We start from the raw sequence: 23,648 nt of genomic DNA, 5'->3' as shown, positions 1-23,648 counted from the left end.
ACACAGTATACTTTTTAGTTATTAATAGACATCCATCCATATGAGGGAGCTATTATGAAATACAAAAGATACTTCTACAGAAACATGTTAACTCAAAAGAAAACGTTATAGATATAGATATATATATTACAGGGTTTACTTTTCTTTTTCAGGGGTGAAGAATTTAGAAAGGACTTCAAAGATCTTTCGGTGTTGAAGGCCTTTTTTCCTAATGTACCCACAATGGCTCTAACAGCAACAGCACCACCTCATTTATTGAGGGGCTTGAAGCGAAGTCTGTGTTTAAAAGATGAGTGCAAAATTGTTGCACAAAACCCCAACCGGGTAAACATATATCTGAATAAGAAATTGCGATGGAGTAACCACCATGGGGATGAAAGTTATGATCAAATCCTTGGGCCAATTGCCAATCAACTAGCAATTCAAAGAGAAAACTATCCCATGACAATTGTCTACTTAAAATTGAAATATTGTGGATATGCTTATGGATTATTTGAAAGAATATTGGGAGACAAGCAGTATGTTGGAGAAACTTCAGAACCCACTGCAAGACTGTTTGCTCAATTTCATGCCCCCCAAACAAGTCGCATGAAGAAAGATATTTTGTCAGAAATAAAGAAAGAAAATTCGAGGGTGAGGGTGCTCTTTGCAACATCAGCACTTGGCATGGGGGTTCATGCTCCTTATGTGCTGAACATTATTCACATAACACCACCAAGTAGCCTTGAAGCATACATGCAAGAAATTGGTCGGGCCGGTCGCACAGGACTTTCATCGTGTGCTACACTCTACTACAATAATTCTGATATTGGAAATAATATGAAACATGTAGAAGAATCAATGAAAACTTACTGCAAATCACAAGACACCTGTCAGAGGAAACTTCTTCTAGATTACTTTGGATTCTCTTGTGTTCAGCAAGATAACTGTTGCTGTATATGTGATGGAAAGTTCAAAATAACTGAGGAGGATGTACCTCATGTTGTTAAAAGCAAGGTGAGATTACTGCCCAACAATAACAGTGTTATCCTTGAAAGATTAATCAGGGGTGCAATTTCTGCCCAAGAGTCCCAAGCAGCATCAGAGAGTTCCATGCTATTTGACATTTCTGTAGATAACAATCTGGTTACAAAAGTTATGGAGGGAGTGGAGTATATTGAATCAGAAACAGACCTATTGAAGACCTTTGGTATCTGGGATGAAATCTGTTCCTCTCAGATCTTTTCGCTAATATGCAAGCACACTACTCTGTGTAGAACTGTAATGAACTCTGATGATGATTAGAACATCAGTACTTATTATAAAGACTGCAAACTACTACAAGGTATCTTGATTCAAACCAAAATCAATATTGATATTGATTATATCTGTTGTTTCTACAATACCGATCAGTTTGTTTACCTTTGTTTCCTTTTTGCTATGTCTGAGCACAATAATGTGGTGAGAAAGTCAACTTAAATTGTAAATACTGTGGGCAACTCTAAATAGATCTTGATTCACACACCAAAAGTCACTTTTGATATTAATTATCTCTGTTGCTACCATGGTACTGATCAGATTGTTTACCTTTTAAAGTTTGTTAGTACACAAACTTCACAAGGATCTGTGAACCCCATATTACATGTACTAATGTTGGAAATCTGCTGAGATTTTGTAGTAGGTCATTGGAAATAAGCACACACACTGTCCTTACCAACCAGCCATCAATGACAATTGGATGAGTCTGCTGATAAGTACCCCACATATTTTCCTTATAAACAGGACCTTGTCACATTGTAAAAGCGAAAATAATTTCTTATTTACCAAGATAAATTTCTTATTTACTAAGATAAGATTTCTTATTTACCACGATACTTGCAGATTTTGCTAAATGTTTACCATATTGAACTCATAAGCTACAAGTAAACAAGGTACAATTCACACAATTAATAGGACATATTAATGGATTAAATCTGCTGTTATGTTGGTCCTAGAGAAAGGAAACACCCTAGTTTTATTTGTTCTAAGTTGACTGCAATAAATTTTTCAGTTTCCCAAAATAATTGATTATATATCAAGCATGATCAACTGCCACATCACTTTAAGTCTTATCAGTTTTTGATTATGATCCATGAATAGCACAACACTACACAGTACTAGTAGTGTTATTGCTATTGTTTCAGGTTATTGGCTATCCTCATAAAAGCCATAACATCTCAGCTGAAATTTAATGGCTCACTTGTCTTTAATAAAAATTCAGGATCCCAGAGATGTTAAGTAAGGCATTACTACTTGTATTTTGCTAAATTCAGAGATTCAGCTGTTTTAACTAAAAGTCAGTGTCTTACGGTATATATATTTCATTCAACGATATAATTATAGAACTAGCTTGGTGAGCAGGCAAGATGGCACTTTCTAACCCACTTGTGATTAACTGCTGTGTCCTGCACGAAACTTCCTTAAAAGCCATGTAATAAATCCAAAATTGACCTAGCCTGTTCTTTCAAGATGGCTGGATACTGGAAATCTGTTTATGGAGCTTTACTCCATCTCAGTCCATAAACATGCAAAAAAAAGACAAAAAAAGAAAGTGGCTAATACCCAGCCATCACGACCTTGCACTTGGTCAGTAACCCATAAATATCGATCTCAGCAGAAATTCAGTGGCTCACTAGTCTTAACTGAAAGATAAGGGTCTAAGAGAGGTCAGTTACGTCATTACTACTTGTATTGTGCAGAATTTGGCGATTCAATAGTCAGTGAATAACTACAATCATCCTCAGTAGTATCTAGGTTGATAATTCTCCCATGTGTTTGGCCAGCCACTGATGATAGTCAACAATGTTCAAATACCTTAAGGGAGACCTTTTAATGTCAGGGAAGCTGTCATGACTTCTTCCAGGCACATGATTAAAAGGATTCAAATGCAATAGGTCATTCACCATTTCTTTCTCATCATTAAGTGAGTTGCACATTGTATGTTGCACAGATGTCTTATGGATGCCCACAGATGAGTCAAACTGCTCTACAATCTGATGGATGCCAGTAGTTGCTTTACAGACCTTGCTAATTGAGTTTAGACTCTTGTTTGGTCCCTGCCTTTGGACAATGTGTTTACTGCATCTATTTGAAATTTCTTGGGCCAAATCATCTTCAATATTCTTTCCGGCACCACCCCTCCAGTTAACAAAAAATCCCCATTTGAACTGTTCAGATAAGCGTGGGGTTAGCAGGCACTCAATCTGAGCTATACTCACAAACATTTCAATAGCATATTTGCTGTAAGCCCCCATAGACTTGAAAACTGACAGCAAAAGTTTTTGGTTGATGAGATTTCTGTTGCCATCTCCCTCCCCTGCAGTGTCCTTCATCTGCATGACAAGAGTAGCCAGGAAAATACAACAAAGGGCATAATTTCTTATATAATCATCTTCATCGTCACAGTCATTGACATCTACTTTCTGTAATAGGAACTTGTCAGTGAACTTTCCAAAAGCATCATCAAAGTACTTCTTCTTGTTTTCTAAGCTCTTATGTGCAATGTTTTCTGGGAATTTATGTGCTGAGGGAGTGTCCTCTAGGTCTGACATCCCAAAAAAGTTCAGGGCAGCTGTTATGATGTAAGCTTTCCCCACGCTGAGGAACAACTCTTCACTTCCTTCATAGGAGTCAAGAACTTTGGATGGGGTAGCATTCCTCCTATTGTACTTCTCTCTGAAGTACTTTAAGGTGCCAACTTGATTCACAGACTCAGCTTTGTGAAGAAACGAGTAAGAATACTGCAGAAGGGATGCTTTTGTATGCCACATTACTGGTTTAAAAGGTGAGCAATGTTCAAAACGATCAGCTGCTGTGTGAGAACCAGATAGCAGATCTTTGGCACCTGCAAATCTGACCCGAGTGAGCTGATCACCTGCAAATGTAATCTTCATCTCCCTCATTGCATCATCATGGGTGTCTGGTTGGTGCGCATTTGTCTGTCCAGATGCTGCAGGCCCGTCGGGAATCAGTGGATTGTCAGTGTGTGGCAGTTCATCTAGCAACCCTGCTTGAACATAGATTTCAGCAATCCACTTTTCATAAGTTCTTAATATGTGAACACAATCATCATACTTTGCTTCATTTGCATTGATGATTGGCAAACTTACTATGGTAGACTTCTGTGACATTTGCTGGCTGTACTCATGAGGAATGTGATCTGGTATAACAGATTTCAAAAACTTAAATTTGGGAAAAAACTCAAGAACAATTCTACCAAAAATAATTGTGGCACATTCTGCATAACGTTTCCATTCAGGAACATTCAAGGAAAAATTATATCGAGGGAAATCTTTGATGTTTCCTTTAGGGTTGTCATTAGGCAAGTGATTGAAGTTAATTCGGTTCTCAATCAAGTTACTGGCAAATAAGTGTAGATCCTCATTCTGAATTTCCTTTCTCATGTGCCCTTTCAAAATTTTCAGGTCCCAGTTGTCACCAGTGCCTCGGAACACACTACCTCTCTTTACTTGCTGAACCACTTTGTCTGAAAAATGACCCCCTAAGAGCTTCAGCAGGGTGTCCCTTCTCCCAGATGATAGGCACACACCAAGTTTGTTCAGTCGTTCTTGAAGCTAGGGATTACAAGGGAATCAGAAATTAACAGCAAATTAACTACACATGCACATGCAGTAACCTCCTGTTTCACAACTTTATAATATAAGCCAAGAAATTTCGGAGTTTTGATTGGTTGATAATGGCCCTATTTTCGCGTAATAGTGGTAAAACAGAATAAAAATGGATGGTATAACAAGGTTACCATGACAACCTTTTACTTTGCCTTTTCCTTTTGGCCTGTGTTTGTTTTTTCAACCGTAACGAAATAAAGGACTCGTGTGCGTTTCCGAAAATTTCTCGGCTTCTGTTATAAAGAAATAATAGCATGACTTGTAGTGGTATTTGGCAATAATACCGGCTCGTAATATTTCAAAATTATCCAAATACCACTCACCGCTTCGCGGCTCGTGGTATTTCGGTCAATTTTGAAATATTAATCGCGGTATTATTGCCAAATACCACTACAAGTCATGCAATTACCTATACTTATCCTATCACTCACAATATATTTCTGAATGGATCTTTCAATTAGAATCACAATCACAACCTAACACAAAACTACCTCACAAGGATCAAATTTCTGCAGAGCTTTATATAATTAAGAGGATAAAATGCAGATTGTATTCAATGCATGATTGCACTGGTGAATAATAAATACTACAGTGCGACTAAAGCAGTTGATTAAGGATAACAATCCAATGTTATATATATCTTTAGCTAAGAATTACCTTTTTGGTACATCCACCTTCATTGATGAGAACTGTATTCACACGTTTCACCAGGTTGAGTTCGTGCCATCTCTCGTTCATGAGGATCGAGTACAGAAAACTGTACTTTACTTGAAGCTCACGCTTTGTGTCTGAGACGGACTTCTCTTTGCCAGACACTGCGTTCATAATCTCGACAAGATAAGGGTGGTTCGTCTTCAATTCGACCCAAATTTTATTGAAATCGAAACTGTTCATGCTCTCAAATTCATTTCCATATAAAACGGAACCTTGCGAACGTTTGCACAGCTTTGCACACGACGTTTTCAACTCCTCACTGCTGGTCTTTTTTAACTCGTCCACAACACTTGGACAGTAATCTTTCAAGATAGCCGTCAACACAGTTGCATCCCTGTTACTGACAGCTTGTAGAATCATTTTCTGCTGTCTTTCAGTCAATAACGATTGAGCTTCTAATGAGGTGCAATCATTATCTCCTATTGATTTAGGCCTTAGAACAGATTGCCGAGTTAAAAAAAATGGCTGCCCTTCAGACCTTGGTGTTGTTAGCCTCGACGACTGATCCACCGAAGTGGCTGCACAATCATGTCCTGTAGACGTGGCAATAACACTAGCATCTTGGGGAGTTGAGAAAGACGGCTGTTTTGCAAAAATTGATGTTGTTCGCTTCGCCTGATCAATAGAAGTTATTTTGAAGCTATCTCCTGATGATATAGGCGTTAAAACAGTCGCAACTTGGGGAGTTGAGAAGGAAAGCTGCTTTGCAGATTTTTTTGGTGTGATTCGCTTCGACAGCTCATCTGCTGAGGTGACGCATGAGCTTTCGCATGGCAAATTCTTTGATACACGTTTCGACGGCTGAAGCGAAGAAGGTGAAAGTTGTACACATCTCTTTACAGCATATTCAGAACTTTGATCGGACGACATATTGTCCATGGATTGAGCTCTCTGAATAAACTGTTCCATCTTGTTTACGAATGTAACGCAACTCCGACATGCGATCTTTGATCTCGTATCGTCCTCAAAAATAGTTATACCACAGGTTTTATGGACTTTTGCACACAGATCTTTTGATGAACCAGCTTTGCTAAATATTCGAAGCATATGACGACTCTCGCGAGAATCACCGCAGAGTCTGCAAACCGGATTTCTAGAAGAAATCTTTGTTGGTGTAGGCATACTTTCCGCCATTATGACTTCGGAATAATGCATAAATTATATTTTATGACCAAGGTTCACATAAATTATTTAAATCAATCAACCAATCAAAATGTTGATCTGACCAGCCGATGCCAGGGCCTTTTCCCGCCCCACCCCCAACTAAGGGAAAAGGCCCTGGGAACGAGGTTGATTATTCAGAACTCATTTACTGGAGACTTGACAATAGATAGGTTATCACGGACCAATAAGAAAGTAGCTTGTTGTCGCAAGCCTTCGTTTTTTATTCAATCACAAGGGCCTAGGATAGAAAGTCACTATTGCAAGCCTGTGTCGTGGGAACACCGAATTCCACTTCAGGGCTTTGAAAGAGGAAATTACCCTTAAAATATCTTTTATTAGTATACCTCAAAGAAAGGTTCTTCACCGTTTCCCTGTTTCATACTCCCCTGTCGTGGGACAAACACCAACTTCCCGTATCAGAGTGATACGGAAATTCCATATAATTCTCTTCATCGCGCCTGGAGAACAGCTTTTCTGCCGTTTCTTAGCAGCATTTGATCGAAGGAAAGAGGTAATCACTTTCGTTCAGTCTAAAGGGGTTGAAACAACATTGGTAATCGAAACACTGCCTGCATCAGGAGGACACTTGAACATTTGCATCTTCCAATTGAAGGCTATAATTTAAAAACTGGTATTTATTGGATCAAGTTTGGTACACTGACAATGGATTGTACTGCGCTAATTTAACAGTAATTACGAACATAAAATTGAAATAAGTTTTTTCGTCTTTTCGACCTGACATAACTAGCCATTTAAACCGTTCCTCACCAGGAAAGAACGAATCACTTCCGCCGCGAAATTTTCTGCCCGTCCGACAGACCACCAAAAATTAAGAAGTTGTTTCAATTATAAACTAGAAGAATGGCTCAAATGTTAGATCACGGTAAGCATTTAATGCATTAAACGTCTTAACATCACAAGGAAATCATTATGCTTGATCAAAATACTCTGAAATAAATGCATGTCTAGGCTCATTTTTTTTTGCATGGATAATTACTCGTGTTTCTATACACATTTCCTCGAAAGCGAAGGGGTTGTTTGAAGTGTTTTGTCGTGTCACGAGTGCTTTTAGAGAACAAATCGGAATTTCCGTATCATTGGAAAAAATAATGGAATGGCTAATCGGTTTACTAAATTGATTTAAGCCAAAACTCACGAGAAAACAACTTTAATTACCTTACCCGGAAGTAATTAGCCATCACGCTTGTAAAATAAAGTCTGGCAGGAAGGAAAACTATCGTTACGAATATAGTCTGAATTTGTAATCTAGCCAAAGACTATGAAAAAATATTTTGAGTATGCCTTCGAGTAAATGCCTTCAGCTTTGGCACTTTACCGAGGTTAATCAACCTTGTAATTGAAGCTAATTGTGTTTGTCGTCTGGCAGCTTTCGAAGCCATCAAATTATTTTGGAAATGATCAAATCACGCCTCACAGCAATTTGTTGCTTTTCGTGTGCTTTTTACAAGCATTTACGATTTAACTCGAATAGGAATTATTGCACCGACCATACGACGCAGTTCTTTCAGCGTGTAACTCAATCATTCTATGATATTCCTGACTGCCTTTTTCACGCACCAGGCGTGCATTCATTCGATCAAATCACGCGTGATTCCTCTTCTTTCTTTGTCGTCAGTTCATATACATATATTTCTTCGAATCGTGTTTCATGTAAAGCTCACCATATATTTAAATCCCACGTGGTGGTCTACTCCTTTCTGCCTTATATTTGCAGCAGCTTGAGTTTATTCTAATTTTAATCAAGAGTAGTTGCCTGATATCTTGCTTTTTCTTTTCCCTTCAAAAGAATCATTTGCGTCGCTGGATCCACGTCATCCGTTAACCCAGTCTGATGTCAATGAACGTGAGCTTCCCAAGGAAATCGGAAAATTATGGATGGAAGTAGCTCGAAGGTTGAGTTTTCAACAAACGGAGATTGACGCGATAAAAATGGAAAATCCATCGGACAAGGAACGCTGCATCGATCTTTTAGTGCGGTGGATGAATAAAGAAGGCCGGGAAGGAGCCACGGCTGGAAAATTGGCTGACGCATTAACAAAGACAGGACTTAAAACTCTGGCTGAAAAATTACTCGGTATGTGCAAAGTATAGAGCCAAACTCCCTCCTTCAAAATTGGATGAAATGTTGGAACATAATTTCGCAGTACGGCCGAATAAACTCAATAAACCAAAATGCAATAACCTAATTTGTATTCCTATTTTTACTCCAATAACGCTTCTTAGCATATACCATACAAGTGAATGGTGCTTTTCGCGCGCGCTGATTGGCTTGATCTGAAGTGAATAGCAAGTACTAGGCAGATCATTTTTCGGTATATTGAGAGAAATACCGTTATTTTTTGGTATGTGTGTGGTATATCCTAAAACAATTATTCACTTCAGTGTCGGTGAAAGGTGTGAATAATTGTTAAATACACGGAAAGACTGATTTTACATCATTACAAATACTTTGAGGTAAGTTCGGTGTATAGTAATCAGTTAAAGTATAAATAAATTCAACTGCCGTTTAGTTTAAAGCTTCAGTTATACGTTTTGAGCGTCTATCGAAGAAAGAATCTCGGCAGTTTTTGAACGTGTTCATGGTCTTTTCTTGTAAACTGAAGTCATTTGCATTCGTCAGTGTTACAAATTTGCACCCGCGTTACGCGGGAACTGAAGTTTTGAGCGAATCCAACTGAGTGGTTTTATCATGTATATTATTATGATACTGTACTTGTTCACAGACGCTTTATGCAAAATAAAGACGGTTTAATGCAAAATGAAGTTTTTTTCCGGTGTCTTCTCGACGATGTTTTGACATTGCAAGTAGAAGTAATCTTTTTTGTCCCCCATTTATTGCAGGTCCATCAAATGGCAGAAGAAGGATAGTGATTGAGATCACTGGAACCATGAAACTTCATAATAACAACGAGGTGTGTTTTTGTCCATTTATTTGGATGAGATACCGTCTTCTTCCTCGTTGAGTTGACTAAACATTTTAATATTCGCAGGTCATGTTTGGAATCGACTCCTTTGGGAAAGCTATGTTTTTCATTTGGGAGAGTGAGAGAAAGGAATTTAAGACATCCCCAGAGGTAAGAATCAATTTTACGGATCCAGAATTACTCGTTAAACACTCTCAAACACTCTCACTGTCTCAATCAAGGTTTTCGATCATAGATGTTCGTTGGTTTTTACGGCGTTGGTTTAAAATTGTGCATCGGTGCGCTTTATTCGGTGATGCTCCCATGTTATTCGACGATAATCAAAGAATAAATCGCGTAAATGATATGCAAATATCTCCGCTAATAGATACGTGAGTTTGTTGATTTTCTTTTAACTACTCTATAGGAGCTGAATAACTATGTTGAGGCTAGTCAGAGCGAGATTGTAGAGCAAAGAATTTCCCGTCAGTTGGAAAATCTCGAAGGAAAGCGGAAGGGGATGGTCACGAGTTTGGAGATACCCGAACTAAAGGCAGATACTTTTGCGAGGAGCAAGAAGTTGGATTTCATCGAGAAACAAAGCCGAACTTTACAGGACCTGTACTCCGAAGTAACTCGAATGACGAAAGAGGCCTGTCTTTGCAACTATATCCTTAGAAGAGCTTTCTACGATTTTACCTACCATAGCCTGAGATCAGCACATAATGATCTCAGCGCTCGTCTGGGGGACCTAGAATCGGAAGAAGAGCGCATGACGGATGAGGAGAAAAGAAAACTGAAAACCCTTCTCTCATACCGAAAAGGCAGGATTAGTCAAATTAAGCTGCTGGAGAAACAGTGGATGCGACTTTTCTCCCCGGTATGTTAACGAGGAAACAAAATGTTTAAAGCAAGTTACTCAACTCCAAAAAATTAGATAATGAAGCCCTCTAGTAAGGCCATTTCCTACAGGTTGTGATTTCAAGCAATATGATTCCTTTCTCTTAAAGAGTGATTATGTATTCGAGACTATCAGTACTCGTGTTCTGAACCATGGAGCTTAAAATACGTAGAGCCGTCGTTGTAGCCCCTTTTGAATGGTTTCACATATGTAATCCTCCTCTTGAGACAACTTTATTGAGTGACTCTCTTACAATTTTCCAATGCTTGCCTATCCATTATCAGTTGAGTTTGGCTCGGTCATTCATAAGTTTGGGCTTAGCAAATTCGAGGAGCCCAGAAAAATAATGGGGTATTAGTGGGAAAGTTCCCACGCCTGGTTTTGAGGCCTAAACATTGTACAATGCTTCAACCTTAACCACATATGTTGGAAAGTTTTATTTTCCGAGCATTTTGCTCCATCACGCCTCGATGCCAAGTTAACTGACAAGCTGAGCACTGAGCGAAAAGACGGCGTTCCATTCTTTTATCCGTCATGGGGCATGTAAAGGAGCTATGGGCGCAAGAACCTGCAAAAACATCATATCCATCAAATTGAACCATCGAAAATAAATGTACGTATTTGGGTTAACGTGCCGTCAGGTCTTTTCCTCGTTGTGAATTGGTTACGTGCTTGAGTACATAGAAGAACAGTCTTCATTGTGCTGGATTTAGCAATGCATTATGCTATCGCTTGGTTGTATTTTTTAATCCCTATCATTTTCTTTTCCATGTACAGGTTGATGGGTTGAAGAAATTTCCGACAGCTCCTTCCACTTCTTATTCTTCGAGTCAAACTGAAGCATCACCTCAGGTTTTTAAAATTTTTCCAGTTCCAATGCATACTTCTACGTTCAAAAGTATTTTCGACACTGAAGATTATGATTCCTTCCCTTGCTGTTTTCTAACAATAACAGATTACACCGGTGTTTACCGAGGAACACATTTTTGGCAAAGCTGAATCAAGTTCCAGCCAGTGTTTGTAATTTAGATCCATTAGCCACGCACAGAGAACGTTTTATTTTTTCTTTTAATATTTTCCTATTTTGTTCTGAATTATCATTTTCATTTTCTTAATCTAATCTTAAGGATACGAATGTTGACTATGTCAAGTCCGGGAGGAAACGGCAGCATTAAATTGTCGAACGTCTGTTCTTCTGAGTTTCAGTTCGTCTGGTCTGATCGATTCGAGGGAATGACTTTCTCTGAGTGATGAAAATGGAGTTGCTCTAAACTGGCTTAAGTTTTCTATTGAACAAAGCGAACAGAGGAAGGGTAACCCGTTATAGCAAGACAAATCTACAAACCAGCCCCTGACCCCTCTAAAGTACTTTGGAAATTACCGTTTTATGATAAGTATTAATTTTTTTTTCTTTTGAACAGATCCCCAGAGCAAATTCAGAAGGAGCCCAGCCAAAGAATAAGCCGGTAACTGAGAGAATTTTTATCCTAAATAGAAATCAAAACTTCTTTTCTAAGAAGTCCCTAAGAGAACCGTAGCTATTTGAGTTACACCTGTGCAACAAATGATGTGACTACTGATTTTATTCAATAACCATTGAGTTTTTCTGACCTTAAATTTAAAAGAGAAGAGACTGGAATAAGGGTGTATTGTGACAGGTCTACGCAGCATTTATCTACTAGAGCGTGAGTATAGTAATAATAAAAACTCACGTATAGAAATGATCCCTGCAGATGAGCTGCATTTGAAGCAATTACACAGAAGAAGCCTGAGAAAAGTTCAGGCTTCGACGAGAATCGAACTTGTGCCACCCAGATATAACTCAGATAGTAACCCTTTACTCCCCAAAGCCACAATATACATTCTCCTAACTGTTTGCCCTACTTTTCCTATGACACCGACAAGGAGAATTTGTTTAACATTGAAGGGCTCCCTTAGTTCGTTATCGTTTCCTTTATTCACGCGACCCTTTTGTTTGATTTAGCAGTTATGATACAACAAGAAATTAGATGCTAGTCACTCTTTGGGGTCAAAAAGTTAATTGACGCTAATTTTGCGTTTCTCATTGCAGTCAAAGATCCCCAAGCCGAGAACTTGAGACAAAGAATTAGGATCATGAGGACAAGATATAATTAATAGGCCATCGTTGTTGAGGATGCTATTATTATGTTGATTATGTAGATACTCAGGAGTTAGATTTTCACCAGGTAGACTGGTCTTCTAGTGGTTCTTCGACCCTGGTTAAATTTTTCTCAGTAAGAGGCATGGAAAGAAGATAGGTAAAAGATAATCGAGATCTGGGCCGGAACCAAGGTCAAGATCATCATTGTGCCACTGAAATGGATCTTTTCGCAGTGAATCGAGTTCAACGCCTCACTGACTTCGCTTAGTAAGTAGTTAACTGGTATGGCATTCACCCCCTCCTCCCCCTCCTCTCCCCTCCTCCCCCTCTTCCCCCCTCCCAGTGGCATATCAAATGTACTCTCAGTAATCACTATTTCATTTACTATGTGCTCACAATCCCACAATAAGAGCAAAGTTGTTAGATAATATCTTATCTAAGCTTTTAATGTTGTAGAATGCTCTGCAGACTCTCTATGGACGAATCGAATAGAACATTAGTTATTATGTCGTCCTTTGTAAAAGGCTGGCCTGGGTCAGGCAGAACTTAAATTTTCCACCTTTTAGAAGGTATTTTATCAAATGTTATCCACCGTCGTTTTTGAAGCATTTAGTTTGTAAGGTATGACTTACGACTTTTTTACATTAAGCATTAAGTTACGATTTTATTCAGAGTCTGAGGTTACAGCTTTGAAGCTGAGTTTCGTGACATTTTCGTTATATTAGTGGACGTGCTGAGTCCTCTGTTCGGCTTTTTTGCAGTTAAAAATTGATTGTTTGACAGAAGCGTTAACTGCCTTTCAGTTCAAACGCGAGATCATCTTTTGAAATTGTTTGGGTTAGTGTTCAAAAAAGAAATGCTTAGTCGTGCAAGGTCAATTGGCTAGCAAGCCCACTAGCTATACGCCTACCGATAGTGAAAATAAACGATTGTACCATGAAGGTGAATAAATCAGAGTAAGTCATAATTAACAATTATTCGCCGAAGGCGAGGTGAATATCGTCGAAGATTATTCGACAATATTCACCGAACCTGAGGCGAATGATTGTTTTAGTACAATTTCGGAGCTGAACAACAGAGAAATTTCTAAAATCATAACATTTTAGTAACATTTATTAACATTTTATCATTTTATATAAACCGCGTGGAGCGGTTTATATAGCGTCATATAAGGAATGCTCGACCAATCAGATTGCTGGAAACTCTTTGCTCAGCTCTGAAATTATACTAACGAGAGTTAGAACCAGCCTGTCAGAATCAGAGTGGTCGAAGAGATGAGTGGTGGGACAGGTAAATCTGCTGTTAGTAGAATTGTCCTTTTCACAGTTGTGGGCTTGGTGGCCAAGCCTTTGAACAGGAATGAGGCTTAGCAGGGCTCGAAATTAAAAAGAATTCCAAGTCGCCTTTTGGTGACTATAAGAGAAAAAAATGATCGCCAAGTGCAAAAATGCAGTCGCCAGATAGTACAAGGACAGAAATCAGATTAGAGCGTTATTCAATAGGCGTTGTTGTTCGGCTTCTGGTGGATTGTGGCTGCGACTGTGGGGTAGACCGAAATACTCGATCTTGAATGACTTAAAACATGAAAACACAAAAGAAGAAACTCCGAAAGACTTTTGCATGACAATCTTACCTTAAGCAGTAATCGAAAAAAGTAATAAGAACATTTCAGGGCTACTTTAGCAAGGAAAGTATGTCACATCGCATGCAAGAAATCGTACGATACGAAGGCATCAAACATTTATCAAACATGGCGGATAGGCATTTAGTACCAGAACTCCTGTTCTCAACGGATTAATTTCAAATTCAGAAGCTTTTCAACAAAATATTGCACCCGCGATCACCAGGAAGAGGCCACTGTAATATGTCGTCTCGGAAGACGCAATTTGAAAGCCATTTTAAATTTTAGCTTAAAGGTAAACAGACTTAATTTGCATTTCTTTCGGCAGAAAAGCAGAAACGCAGAAACGAGACTTAAGAAATTTTTCTCATCTGCAATCTTTTATTTATCAGAGGAAGTTAGTTTAGTCGCCAAAGTGGCGACTAAACTCGAACTTTTAGTCGCCAAGTTAAAAGTTTTAGTCGCATTGGCGACCGTATTGGTCGCAATTTCGAGCCCTGCTTAGGGTGACCTTGTTATGATAGAGATGTTGCTGCTTTTCAAATGCAAATTACTTTGTTATCATGCTAACTAGATACAGGTCTCTCTTACAACAAGGTCACCCTTAACTTTCTTCCTGTTCAAAGGCTTGGCCACCAAGCCCACATCTGTAAAAGGGACTATTAAACAACAACAAACATATGAAACATATGTGTGAACTGCGGTTATGAGACGTATATGAGCACGATCCTTCGCAGTAAAGCACTATTTGAGCAATAGTGAAAATCAGACCTGAAAAAAATTTCAGGCCTGTACGGGATTCGAACCACTGACCTCTGCGATACTAGTGCAGCGCTCTACCAATTGAGCTAACAAGCCAACTGGGAGCAGGCCATCAAATTAATTCGACATAAACCCGTAGATGATAAATCAAACAACAACAAACATATGAAACATATGTGTGAACTGCGGTTATGAGACGTATATGAGCACGATCCTTCGCAGTAAAGCACTATTTGAGCAATAGTGAAAATCAGACCTGAAAAAAATTTCAGGCCTGTACGGGATTCGAACCACTGAAATTTTTTTCAGGTCTGATTTTCACTATTGCTCAAATAGTGCTTTACTGCGAAGGATCGTGCTCATATACGTCTCATAACCGCAGTTCACACATATGTTTCATATGTTTGTTGTTGTTTGATTTATCATCTACGGGTTTATGTCGAATTAATTTGATGGCCTGCTCCCAGTTGGCTTGTTAGCTCAATTGGTAGAGCGCTGCACTAGTATCGCAGAGGTCAGTGGTTCGAATCCCGTACAGGCCTGAAATTTTTTTCAGGTCTGATTTTCACTATTGCTCAAATAGTGCTTTACTGCGAAGGATCGTGCTCATATACATAAAGGGACTATTGTAGCGGAGAAAAGTGTAATTTTAATTTAATTCTAATTTAACGTAATTTTTATAGCGCTAACTTTACTAATTGACCAAAGCCTATATCAAACTGTGTTAAGTCAGGTGCTATTTATTCTGTGATCATTAAACCTCGTCAAAGATCTAGACAAAAAGTGCTATAGAAAGATTGTGTACTAAGCTTACATGAATTAGAAATCAATTATCAAAAGCGCAAATAGGTTGCATTTTCCTCTACAATTCCTTTTGTTGTTAATTCCACAAGTGGGATAATAAGTTGGGGCATCTTTCCCCTTTTGACAAGAACCTATTCTAGCAGTGTTTGATGCTTACCTGTTGCTATGGAATGAATTTTATATATTATATTTGCTCTAATTATCAGAATCTATAAAGCCTACAAATTGCACATATAGTCGGTAAAAGTAGTTCAGCCTAGCACTCGGGCTCGAGCGCGCCCGCAACGAATGGGTGAGCGCAGATGGCATGCGTAGTGAAAGATGCCTTATTCGCGTTCCCAGAGGGTAAAGAAGGCTGTGAATGACGTAGTCCATAAAGATGTGCTATCGTTAGCAGCTTCCTAATTTACGTGATAAGATTAAAGGACTCTACAGCGCCGATTGACTATGAACTCATAGAATGACTCAAAACGAGGGTAAGCAGATCTTTTAATTGGATATTGAAATCTCAATCCAAGCTTATTTTCGAACAGAAAGCTAACTCCGAGTTAGACACTTGCGACGGAAGCGTGGAAATCGTCAACTGCATTCTTGCGGCATTGCACTGGGCCGATCACACGAGGGTGTTAAAGAAAGAATTATGTGAGACATTCGCCTTGAGAATATTTTCTCCCTATGCGAAGCAAATATTTCAACCGCTAATCTTGTGCTTCAAAGGTTTATTATCAGAAATTATCGCAAGCTCATTCAGTTCATGCGATGTGATTGCATTTCATTACGTTCATAATATCATCTTAAAATCTCTCACAAACTTCAAAGATAGGTCTTAAAGATTCATTATCTTTTGTTGCATTAGGTCTGTCCCCTTAATGAGATGAGCTTCATTTTGTGGTATAAGTCTTTATGTTGACCTGTCGTTTTCTAAGAAAAATGAACAAATTATTAGTTGAATGTTAACAAAACATAAACAAAGACAAATTTGCGTGTCGAGTTGGTTGGGAAATCGCTCGCGGGGACGTGTATCATGTGACTCTTGATCCCCTTGGAGGCCGCAAAAGAAAAACCCAACAGCAACACCGCATCACCGCACGAAGAGTTGACAAAACACGATTCCAAGAGTTTTTATCGCCATCTGCCATGCATAATTTAAACACATAACTAACACATCACAAAGCCATACAGCGTTCTTGCAAGTTTTGTTGATATTGGCGACTTTCGGATAATCTTTAAGTGCAATGGAACCTCGCTTACACATTATTTGTTTCATTGTCAAACCGTCGGTTTAGGTAGGTAAAATTTATTTATATACGGTGTTAATTCATTTATACATGCTCCCCCATCAAGCCGTGTTTATAAAAAAAGCAATCGACTAATTACTTTAGCAATGATTAAATGATCTAAATAAATTAATCATCTGCACAAGATTATACTATAAGCTATAAATACTATCTCTTATTTACTATCATCGAGTTAGGTGGAGAAGGAGACACGATCCAAAGGAGCCGGCTTAGATTAGCTTGTACCTTTGCACTGAAAGGCAAGCAGTTCGAGAGAACAGATCCGCTATAATGAAAACTTTGTTTGCCTGTCATAGTGCTCATAACTAAAACGACGTATTTCAAATATCCTAGGCTATGCCAGAACACTGGATGTAGCTTTAAAAATATTATTTAAAGAGTCTTTAAACGAATCGATGAAAGATAATTTGAGCCTTTAAAAGAATAAATATGAGTTGTTTTGAACTCCGTCGCTCCAAAGAGTCCCAACCGGCGAGGTCAACCATTAAGTCAGAGAGAGTGATTAAATGTGCAGTCCTATTCTGTAGTTTTTGGAGTTTCCCAGACTGACACACACATATGTTTCTTTATATGTAATTTCAAGTCTCAAATGAAGTTCGAAAACCATTGTACGCGACCTCTTTGAAATTTTATGGTAATCTTAAGGATAGCTAAATTTAGTCACAACAAACACGACAAGGGTCATCGATTATTGCGCAAGGAACCACAACCACGCTTATCTTTTCGTTTTATCTTACACCGGCGCAAAGGAAGCGTACTGCAAGGTTTGAGATCAAAACAACACTGCGTTGCGAAATTTTAGTAACAAAAAATTCCTTCTTAACTCTTTAGCTATTTTGTCCTATTTTATCAGGGCGACATTGCTTCGCAATCTTTTGAAAAGCGGGGGTGGTTTGTTGTCTTTGGCTTTGAAGCCCATCGCGTGCGAATCATGCATGTGATAACGGCAGCAGTCGACTCAATTGCTGCACACGAATTTTCTCCTATTTTGCGAATCGCGCGTTCTTTCTGGAATTAGGCATGATCAATAAGTGTCAAATTTCTTAAACAGTGTAAAAGTGTTTCCAAATGTATGTCTATTTTTTCAGATTGCTGCTTTGTTTCTTTGGATCCTCTTTACCCACTGACTGAGTCTGACATACATGATCGACAGCTCCCCGAGGGGATTGGAATGAGATGGAAAAACCTGGCTCGGAAACTGGGCTTCAGAGAATCATTCATTGAAGTAATTTATAATGAAAATGACAGTTGCAACGACCGTTGCATCAAACTTTTAGTGCGATGGATGGAAAAGGAAGGTCATCAGGGAGCCACTGCTGGAAAACTAGCAACAGCATTAAAAGCCATCGGACTTCAATCACTGGCTGACAGATTAATTGGTATTAGTAATGTGTTTTATTATCCAACTACACTTCGTAGAGTACAAATAACGCCATAGACGAGTACAAATATCACGCGGAATTTGTAACCTGGAGTACCGGTTAAACAGGTTTTCTCGCATCGCGCAGGCGAAGATTTGGATTGTAATTAAGAAAAACAAAATGGCGGACAATTTGAACCATATTTCCGACGACGAAGAGTCAGAATGGCTGGAAAACTTAGATCCAAGTTTATTAGATGAATCGAACAAAGAAAAACAGCTAGATAACCAGGAAATTTCTTCATTTATTGAAGAAAATAGAAACAGCAGCACGACAACGCGCCAATTCCGTTCCACTTCGCACACTTCTATCACGCACTCCCCGTAAATAAATATGGGCGAAATTCGCCCGCACTGAAATAACAGTTTGGCGTTTTGGATAATAAATAACTTATTAGATGTTTTGTTCTGTAGTATCGCTGAGTATTTTTACTCGTTATTTGTATTTTGACTCGCTTTACGGGCTCGTCAAAATACGGCACAACTCGTAAAAATACTCAGCGATATTACACAACAAAACGTCGTCTAATTAACAATTATTCCACGAGCGCGCGTTGGATATGAGATGATAGATAGCCAACGAGGCGCGTAGCGCCGAGTTGGCTATAATCATCTTATAACCAACAAGCGCGAGTGGAATAATTGTTTTATTAAAAACCTTAAATTAAATTATTAAATTTTTAGCTCCCTTTTAATTTTAAGCTGATACATACGCTTACCATATTTGTAGATTATGGTATATTGGCTGATATACCATAATGGCTAAGCCAATAAAAAGTCTTGAATTGCTTTATCCAATGATCTAGTTTTTAATAATAAGATATATTTATTGCTACTGGGAGCAAATTTTTGACTCTCGGCCAAGGATTTTTCTCCCTATTATAGTTCCTGGAAATGTTCCTTACGGTGTTTTAGAAAGAAATTTCTTTAAATCACTTCAGGAAGTCATAATCGGGGATAACAAAAATTGTTTATACTAAGTGTAGACACTAAAATCCACATAGAAGTTTGCTGTGACTTATGTAGTTTCCTTCGCAGCCCTTGTTTGGGCTCGTCACGCAACGCTCCCTCCCCCACCAACGGTTGGTTGGGGAGGGGGCATTGCGTGACGAGCCCAAACAACGGCTGCGAAGGAGAGACTACGACTTATGTTCAGGTGGGTTTTTTTTTTTAACTTTTGGAGTGGTCCTCAAATTTTATGATTATTTACCAGAGCAATGCCGTGATGTCAGAGGTGCCCATGCTCAAAGCATTGATTGGAGTACCATCTAGTTTTGCTTTTAATTTTTTGATGTTGTATATCTCACGCTGCATGCAGGTCCAAGCGGAAGAAGAACGATATTGATCGAGATTCAAGGGACGTTCATCCTTAAAGATGAAAACAAGGTAAGAATGTTTTCATGTAAATCTGCTGACCTTCTATCATAATTGCAGTTGTGTGTTCTCTTACCAGTTAGTCATTGCACACATTTTTCATCGACAGACTGAGATCATCTTGGGGGTCGACAGTACTGAGAAGAGATCATTTTTTATTTGGAAGAGTCCTGATAAGGAATTTAAAACATCTGTCGAGGTAACAGTCTTTGCAGATATCTGTTTTCCGTACAAATAAACGCTTGCTCAATTGTCATAATTTGATCACTAAGTTGTTTCAACTCTCCATACAGGAACTGAAGAGCTACATTGATGCAACCTGCAAAATCACCGCGCAGACGCCTGAAGTTGTTGAGAAAATTTTCGGAACATCACATGAGAGCAAAACTCGTAAAGGTTCACTCACCAAAGAACAGATTTCCACTCAGACGCCTGAAGGTATGGAAGAAATCATTGGAAGATCAATCGAAAATAAAAGCCAGAAAGAAATCTCTACCCAAACGCCCGATACCTTGGAAGAAATTAACGAAACATCAGCTGAGAAATGGCAGGAGGGTTCATCAATCAAAGTGCACACTTCGGCTCAGACCACTAAAGCTGAAGAAGAATTCAGAACATCCAATGGAGAGAAACTCGAAGAATCACCAACCACAGAGCAGATTTCCATGCAGACACCGGAAGTTAGGGAAGAAAACATCGGAAGATTAACCGAAGGCAAAGGCTTGAAAGAGATTTCCACCCAGAGGCTTGATACTCCAGAAGAAATTATTGGAAAATCAGCTCAGAAATGGAGGGAAGATCCACCTATCAAAGCGCAGATTCTGCCACAGAAGTCTGAAGTTGGAGAAGAATACAGAACATATTCTGAAACGAAAGTGGAAGATTCATCCGACACAGTGCCAATTTCCTCTCCGACCTCCGAAGGTGAAGTTGAAACTATCGGAAAATCAGCTGGATTTAAAAGGAAAAATTCATCCCACAAGGAACCTATTTTCTCCCAGACTTCTGAGATGGAAAAAGAAATTATTGGAACATCAGTTGAAAAGAAACGCCCAGAGGATTCATTGCTAACAGTTCAAATTTGCACCCGTACGTCTAAAGTTGTTGAAGAAACTATCAAAACACCAGCTGAAGAGATGGAAGAGATTTCCACTCAGGCGTCTGAAGTCGTGGAAGAAAACAGAGGAAAAGTTGAAGAGAAAGTGGAAAATTCATTATCGAAAGTGCCAAAGATGTCCGAGAAGCTCAGGGATCTGCAGGAAAAGCTATCAGTTGTAGAAAAAAATCTAAAGATACCCGAGCTAAGAGAAGAAACTTTCAATGTTACGAAAAAGTTGGATTTGATCTCCAGACATAACACGACCCTTCAGGAGCTGTACACACGAGTGACAGGCATGATGAGGGAAGCTTGCAAGTGCGATGAGTCCCTGAAAGCGAAGTTTCACGAATTTACGTACCGTACCTTACGAACTGTGCATAATAATTTAAAAACAAGTGTTGCAGATCTACAGTTGGAACAAGGGAATATGACAGCAGTAGAGAAAAAAAAACTGGACATACTGATTGTATCCAGAAAATGCAGAGAGAAGCAGATAATATACCTGGACAAAATGTTAAAGCGCCTTTTCTTTTCGGTAGGTAAACATCACAACTGCCACTTGAAAATGAAGGAATTTCAACATTTAGAATTAAGCAGTTCATGTAACTTGCGGGCTCGTTCTCTTTGTTTTCCTGTAATCCAGCTCTCTTTTACTAGTTGAAAAAAATGTGTTATTTAGAGGTTAAATATAGTCAATAGCTATACCTGTTGTAAATTGCCAACGTCCACTCAAACCTGTTCCTTTCGTTCCCAATTACAGGCAGATGAACTGAAGAAATCTCAATCATCACCATGTGGGAAAGAAAATAAGAAAATCTCCGGTGATTCCAAGGTAATACTAAATCTCCGTTTAATCCTTGACCGAATGGAAGTCAATCGTAACTAATTATGCAAACGATTGGCTTCATTTAGCACTACAATATGCTGAGATATTTGCCTGCGGACTCCATCTGTTCCGTGGATAGAACATAATTCCGAGAGCGAGCTTTGAGGGAAACAGTGAGCTTGTAGAGATCCGAGAGTTCTTGCTTGGATCCTACGAGTTGATTGTCCCGCTATTTCCCTTTTCAGTGAGAGGTAGTGACAATCATTTCAGGACTCTCACTAAAGGTGTTACTTTGTCAAGGATATGTAAGGGGACTGAAGATGGTAAAAGTAGATTAAGGTAGGTTTTATGGTGAATGAAATCGCTAATGTTGTGTTTTTCATTGTTTTTCAAGAACCGATCAAGGAAGCGCAAACCTCAAAACAGAGCAGTTTGTGTCCTTTCTTCCTAATGGAGGGCTGTCATTACACGACAAGAGTAAAGGAGTAAATGGGGAGTTTGAAATGTCCTAGGCAGTGAAAAGAGGCAGAGGAACAGCCAACTAAACTGTTAGTGGTCATTCGACTATTTATTAACTTAACAGTAGTTTGGTTTGATGGGTAAACAGTATATAATTGTTACCAAAATGTCTTCAGTTAGTTGAAGTGCCACCTCCGATTCTTAGTCACCGTTTGTAAACTTTTACTACGATTCAACTAAGTGAAAGTCACTGATAATAAGACCTGCGTATTTGACATGTGAGGATTGTCCAACAGGTCTAACTAGGAGTTTGGAATAAATTTAATGTGGGATGTTCCGTCGAGACTGAGATTCCAAATAAGTTTTATCAATGATAAGCAACATACCTGAGTGAGGTTGTCATTTCGATTTGATACAAGAGAAAAGAAAGTTTTGCTTTGGGTCTGACCCACTGAGACAAATTGCTTTCTAGTATTAAAACAAGAGGTGAATGAATCATTTGCGAAACCCCTAGAACGTAGATTAGTAAAATCAAAATAAATGGGATTTAGCAGTGGACATTCCACGTAGTGGCTCTCCTTGTCCACTGTTACCAGGTCGAATTGGAATTTAGAATGTTTGTTTTTTAAGAAAGAAGGAAAACCGGATGACCCTCAGAAAAACCCTCAGAGCAAGGACGAGAATTAACAACAAACTAAACCCACATGTGATACCAGGTCTGAAAATCCAACCCGAGCCATCGTGGAGGGAATTACGAAGCGAGCGCTATCACGACCGCGCCATCCCTACTCCTCTAAACCCTGTATGAAACTAAGAGTGATGTTCAACAATGTGATGGTGAGAAAACATCACGAATTTTTCGTGTTGAAAATAGCTGTTTGGACTGTATATATCATAGGGATATATTTCGTTACGATATTAAAAGGTTTTTGGTAAAAAATGTGCCATTTATCGAGATGATTTTAGTTTGGTGTGTTGACTTGGGTGATTATTGCAGACAAAGCAATTTTAATTCAAAGATATCGAAAGTACCGTGGCTTAGTGATATGCATGAAGAGTGAGACATGGCGGTGCAGAAGAGACCATTTGATTTCTTATCGATGTAGATAGCATACTCGGCAAAAAAAATATCCCCATCATGTACATAGCGGTGGAAAAAAAATTGCTTATTATCACTTTAAATACGTTAGTGTCAGTATCTGACCAACTGTGCACCTACGCCTCTCTTAACTCGACAACGGTCAACTTATAATACATCATGATTAGTCTTGGTTAGGGGAGGAGTAGTTAAACAGTTTCCCAGATACTGACGTTGATCCGATGAGCATCATATCTGAGCAATTGCGCTCCTACCCCTCCCTTAACTCAACAACGGTCAACTCGCAATACGTTATGGTTAGCCTTGGCTAGGGGAGGGGTTGGTAAACAATTGCTCAGGTACTAACGTTGATCCGATGAGTTTATCACGTGTAAAGTTAGGTCGTGTGATCAGACAATAAAAATTACAGAATGAG

At 38.9% G+C, this 23,648-nt stretch overlaps 4 protein-coding genes across 10 annotated transcripts in view; 3 read left to right on the top strand and 1 right to left on the bottom strand.

The window, feature by feature from the left end:
- LOC148734681 (ATP-dependent DNA helicase Q1-like) overlaps window positions 1-1,509 on the top strand; it is a 2,714-nt gene extending 1,205 nt beyond the window's left edge. Inside the window, exon 2 of the mRNA XM_088753870.1 lies at window positions 153-1,509. Coding sequence (XP_088609996.1) covers window positions 153-1,284 — 1,132 coding nt within the window. The 3' untranslated portion in view covers window positions 1,285-1,509. The remainder of the gene's footprint in view (window positions 1-152) is intronic.
- The window catches only part of LOC111340169 (uncharacterized), a 20,540-nt gene extending 4,903 nt beyond the window's left edge, over window positions 1-15,637 (top strand). Inside the window, exons 1-9 of one of the 5 annotated variants that reach the window (XM_088753898.1) lie at window positions 6,749-7,035; window positions 7,296-7,407; window positions 8,332-8,619; window positions 9,387-9,457; window positions 9,536-9,619; window positions 9,876-10,328; window positions 11,127-11,201; window positions 11,771-11,815; window positions 12,421-15,637. In XM_088753898.1, the coding sequence (XP_088610024.1) occupies window positions 7,386-7,407; window positions 8,332-8,619; window positions 9,387-9,457; window positions 9,536-9,619; window positions 9,876-10,328; window positions 11,127-11,201; window positions 11,771-11,815; window positions 12,421-12,447 (1,065 nt within the window). In that variant the 5' untranslated portion in view covers window positions 6,749-7,035; window positions 7,296-7,385 and the 3' untranslated portion in view covers window positions 12,448-15,637. Of the gene's footprint in view, window positions 1-6,748; window positions 7,138-7,295; window positions 7,408-8,331; window positions 8,620-9,386; window positions 9,458-9,535; window positions 9,620-9,875; window positions 10,329-11,126; window positions 11,202-11,770; window positions 11,816-12,420 lie in introns of those variants that run through there. The other 4 variants (XM_088753897.1, XM_088753900.1, XM_088753899.1 and 1 more) reach the window with 4 other exon arrangements.
- On the bottom strand, window positions 1,326-6,599 carry LOC148734680 (uncharacterized). The gene is made up of 2 exons (XM_088753856.1): window positions 5,304-6,599; window positions 1,326-4,592 (listed from the first exon to the last, which is right to left on the bottom strand). Exons 1-2 carry the CDS (start codon window positions 6,513-6,515, stop codon window positions 2,769-2,771), a joined length of 3,036 nt encoding a protein of 1,011 aa, XP_088609982.1. The 5' UTR covers window positions 6,516-6,599; the 3' UTR covers window positions 1,326-2,768.
- On the top strand, window positions 12,640-23,648 carry LOC111323928 (uncharacterized). 3 transcript variants are annotated; one of them, XM_088753863.1, is made up of 7 exons: window positions 12,640-12,738; window positions 18,045-18,335; window positions 19,695-19,762; window positions 19,860-19,949; window positions 20,044-21,384; window positions 21,610-21,681; window positions 22,070-23,648. In XM_088753863.1, exons 2-7 carry the CDS (start codon window positions 18,128-18,130, stop codon window positions 22,124-22,126), a joined length of 1,836 nt encoding a protein of 611 aa, XP_088609989.1. In that variant the 5' UTR covers window positions 12,640-12,738; window positions 18,045-18,127; the 3' UTR covers window positions 22,127-23,648. The 3 variants fall into 3 exon arrangements, with proteins under 3 accessions (XP_088609989.1, XP_022783122.2, XP_088609988.1); XM_022927387.2 differs by lacking the exon at window positions 12,640-12,738 and adding an exon at window positions 15,770-16,134; XM_088753862.1 differs by lacking the exon at window positions 12,640-12,738 and adding an exon at window positions 17,191-17,720.

This window comes from Stylophora pistillata, chromosome 3, assembly GCF_964205215.1.
Source record: "Stylophora pistillata chromosome 3, jaStyPist1.2, whole genome shotgun sequence".
Lineage (NCBI taxonomy): Eukaryota > Metazoa > Cnidaria > Anthozoa > Scleractinia > Pocilloporidae > Stylophora > Stylophora pistillata.
This window is presented reverse-complemented; position numbering and strand designations above follow the sequence as displayed.

What these genes read in the sequence shown, in the direction of transcription:
- LOC148734680 (XM_088753856.1), bottom strand. Translation starts at nt 6,515, where the DNA reads ATGCATTATTCCGAAGTCATAATGGCGGAAAGTATGCCTACACCAACA. An exon ending in AAGGTGGATGTACCAAAAAG is followed by an intron (nt 4,593 to 5,303) that starts GTAATTCTTAGC and finishes TGTAATCCCTAG; the next exon opens with CTTCAAGAACGACTGAACAA.
- LOC111323928 (XM_088753862.1), top strand. Translation starts at nt 17,588, where the DNA reads ATGGTAATCTTAAGGATAGCTAAATTTAGTCACAACAAACACGACAAG. An exon ending in TAAAGCGCCTTTTCTTTTCG is followed by an intron (nt 21,385 to 21,609) that starts GTAGGTAAACAT and finishes TCCCAATTACAG; the next exon opens with GCAGATGAACTGAAGAAATC. An exon ending in AAATCTCCGGTGATTCCAAG is followed by an intron (nt 21,682 to 22,069) that starts GTAATACTAAAT and finishes TTGTTTTTCAAG; the next exon opens with AACCGATCAAGGAAGCGCAA.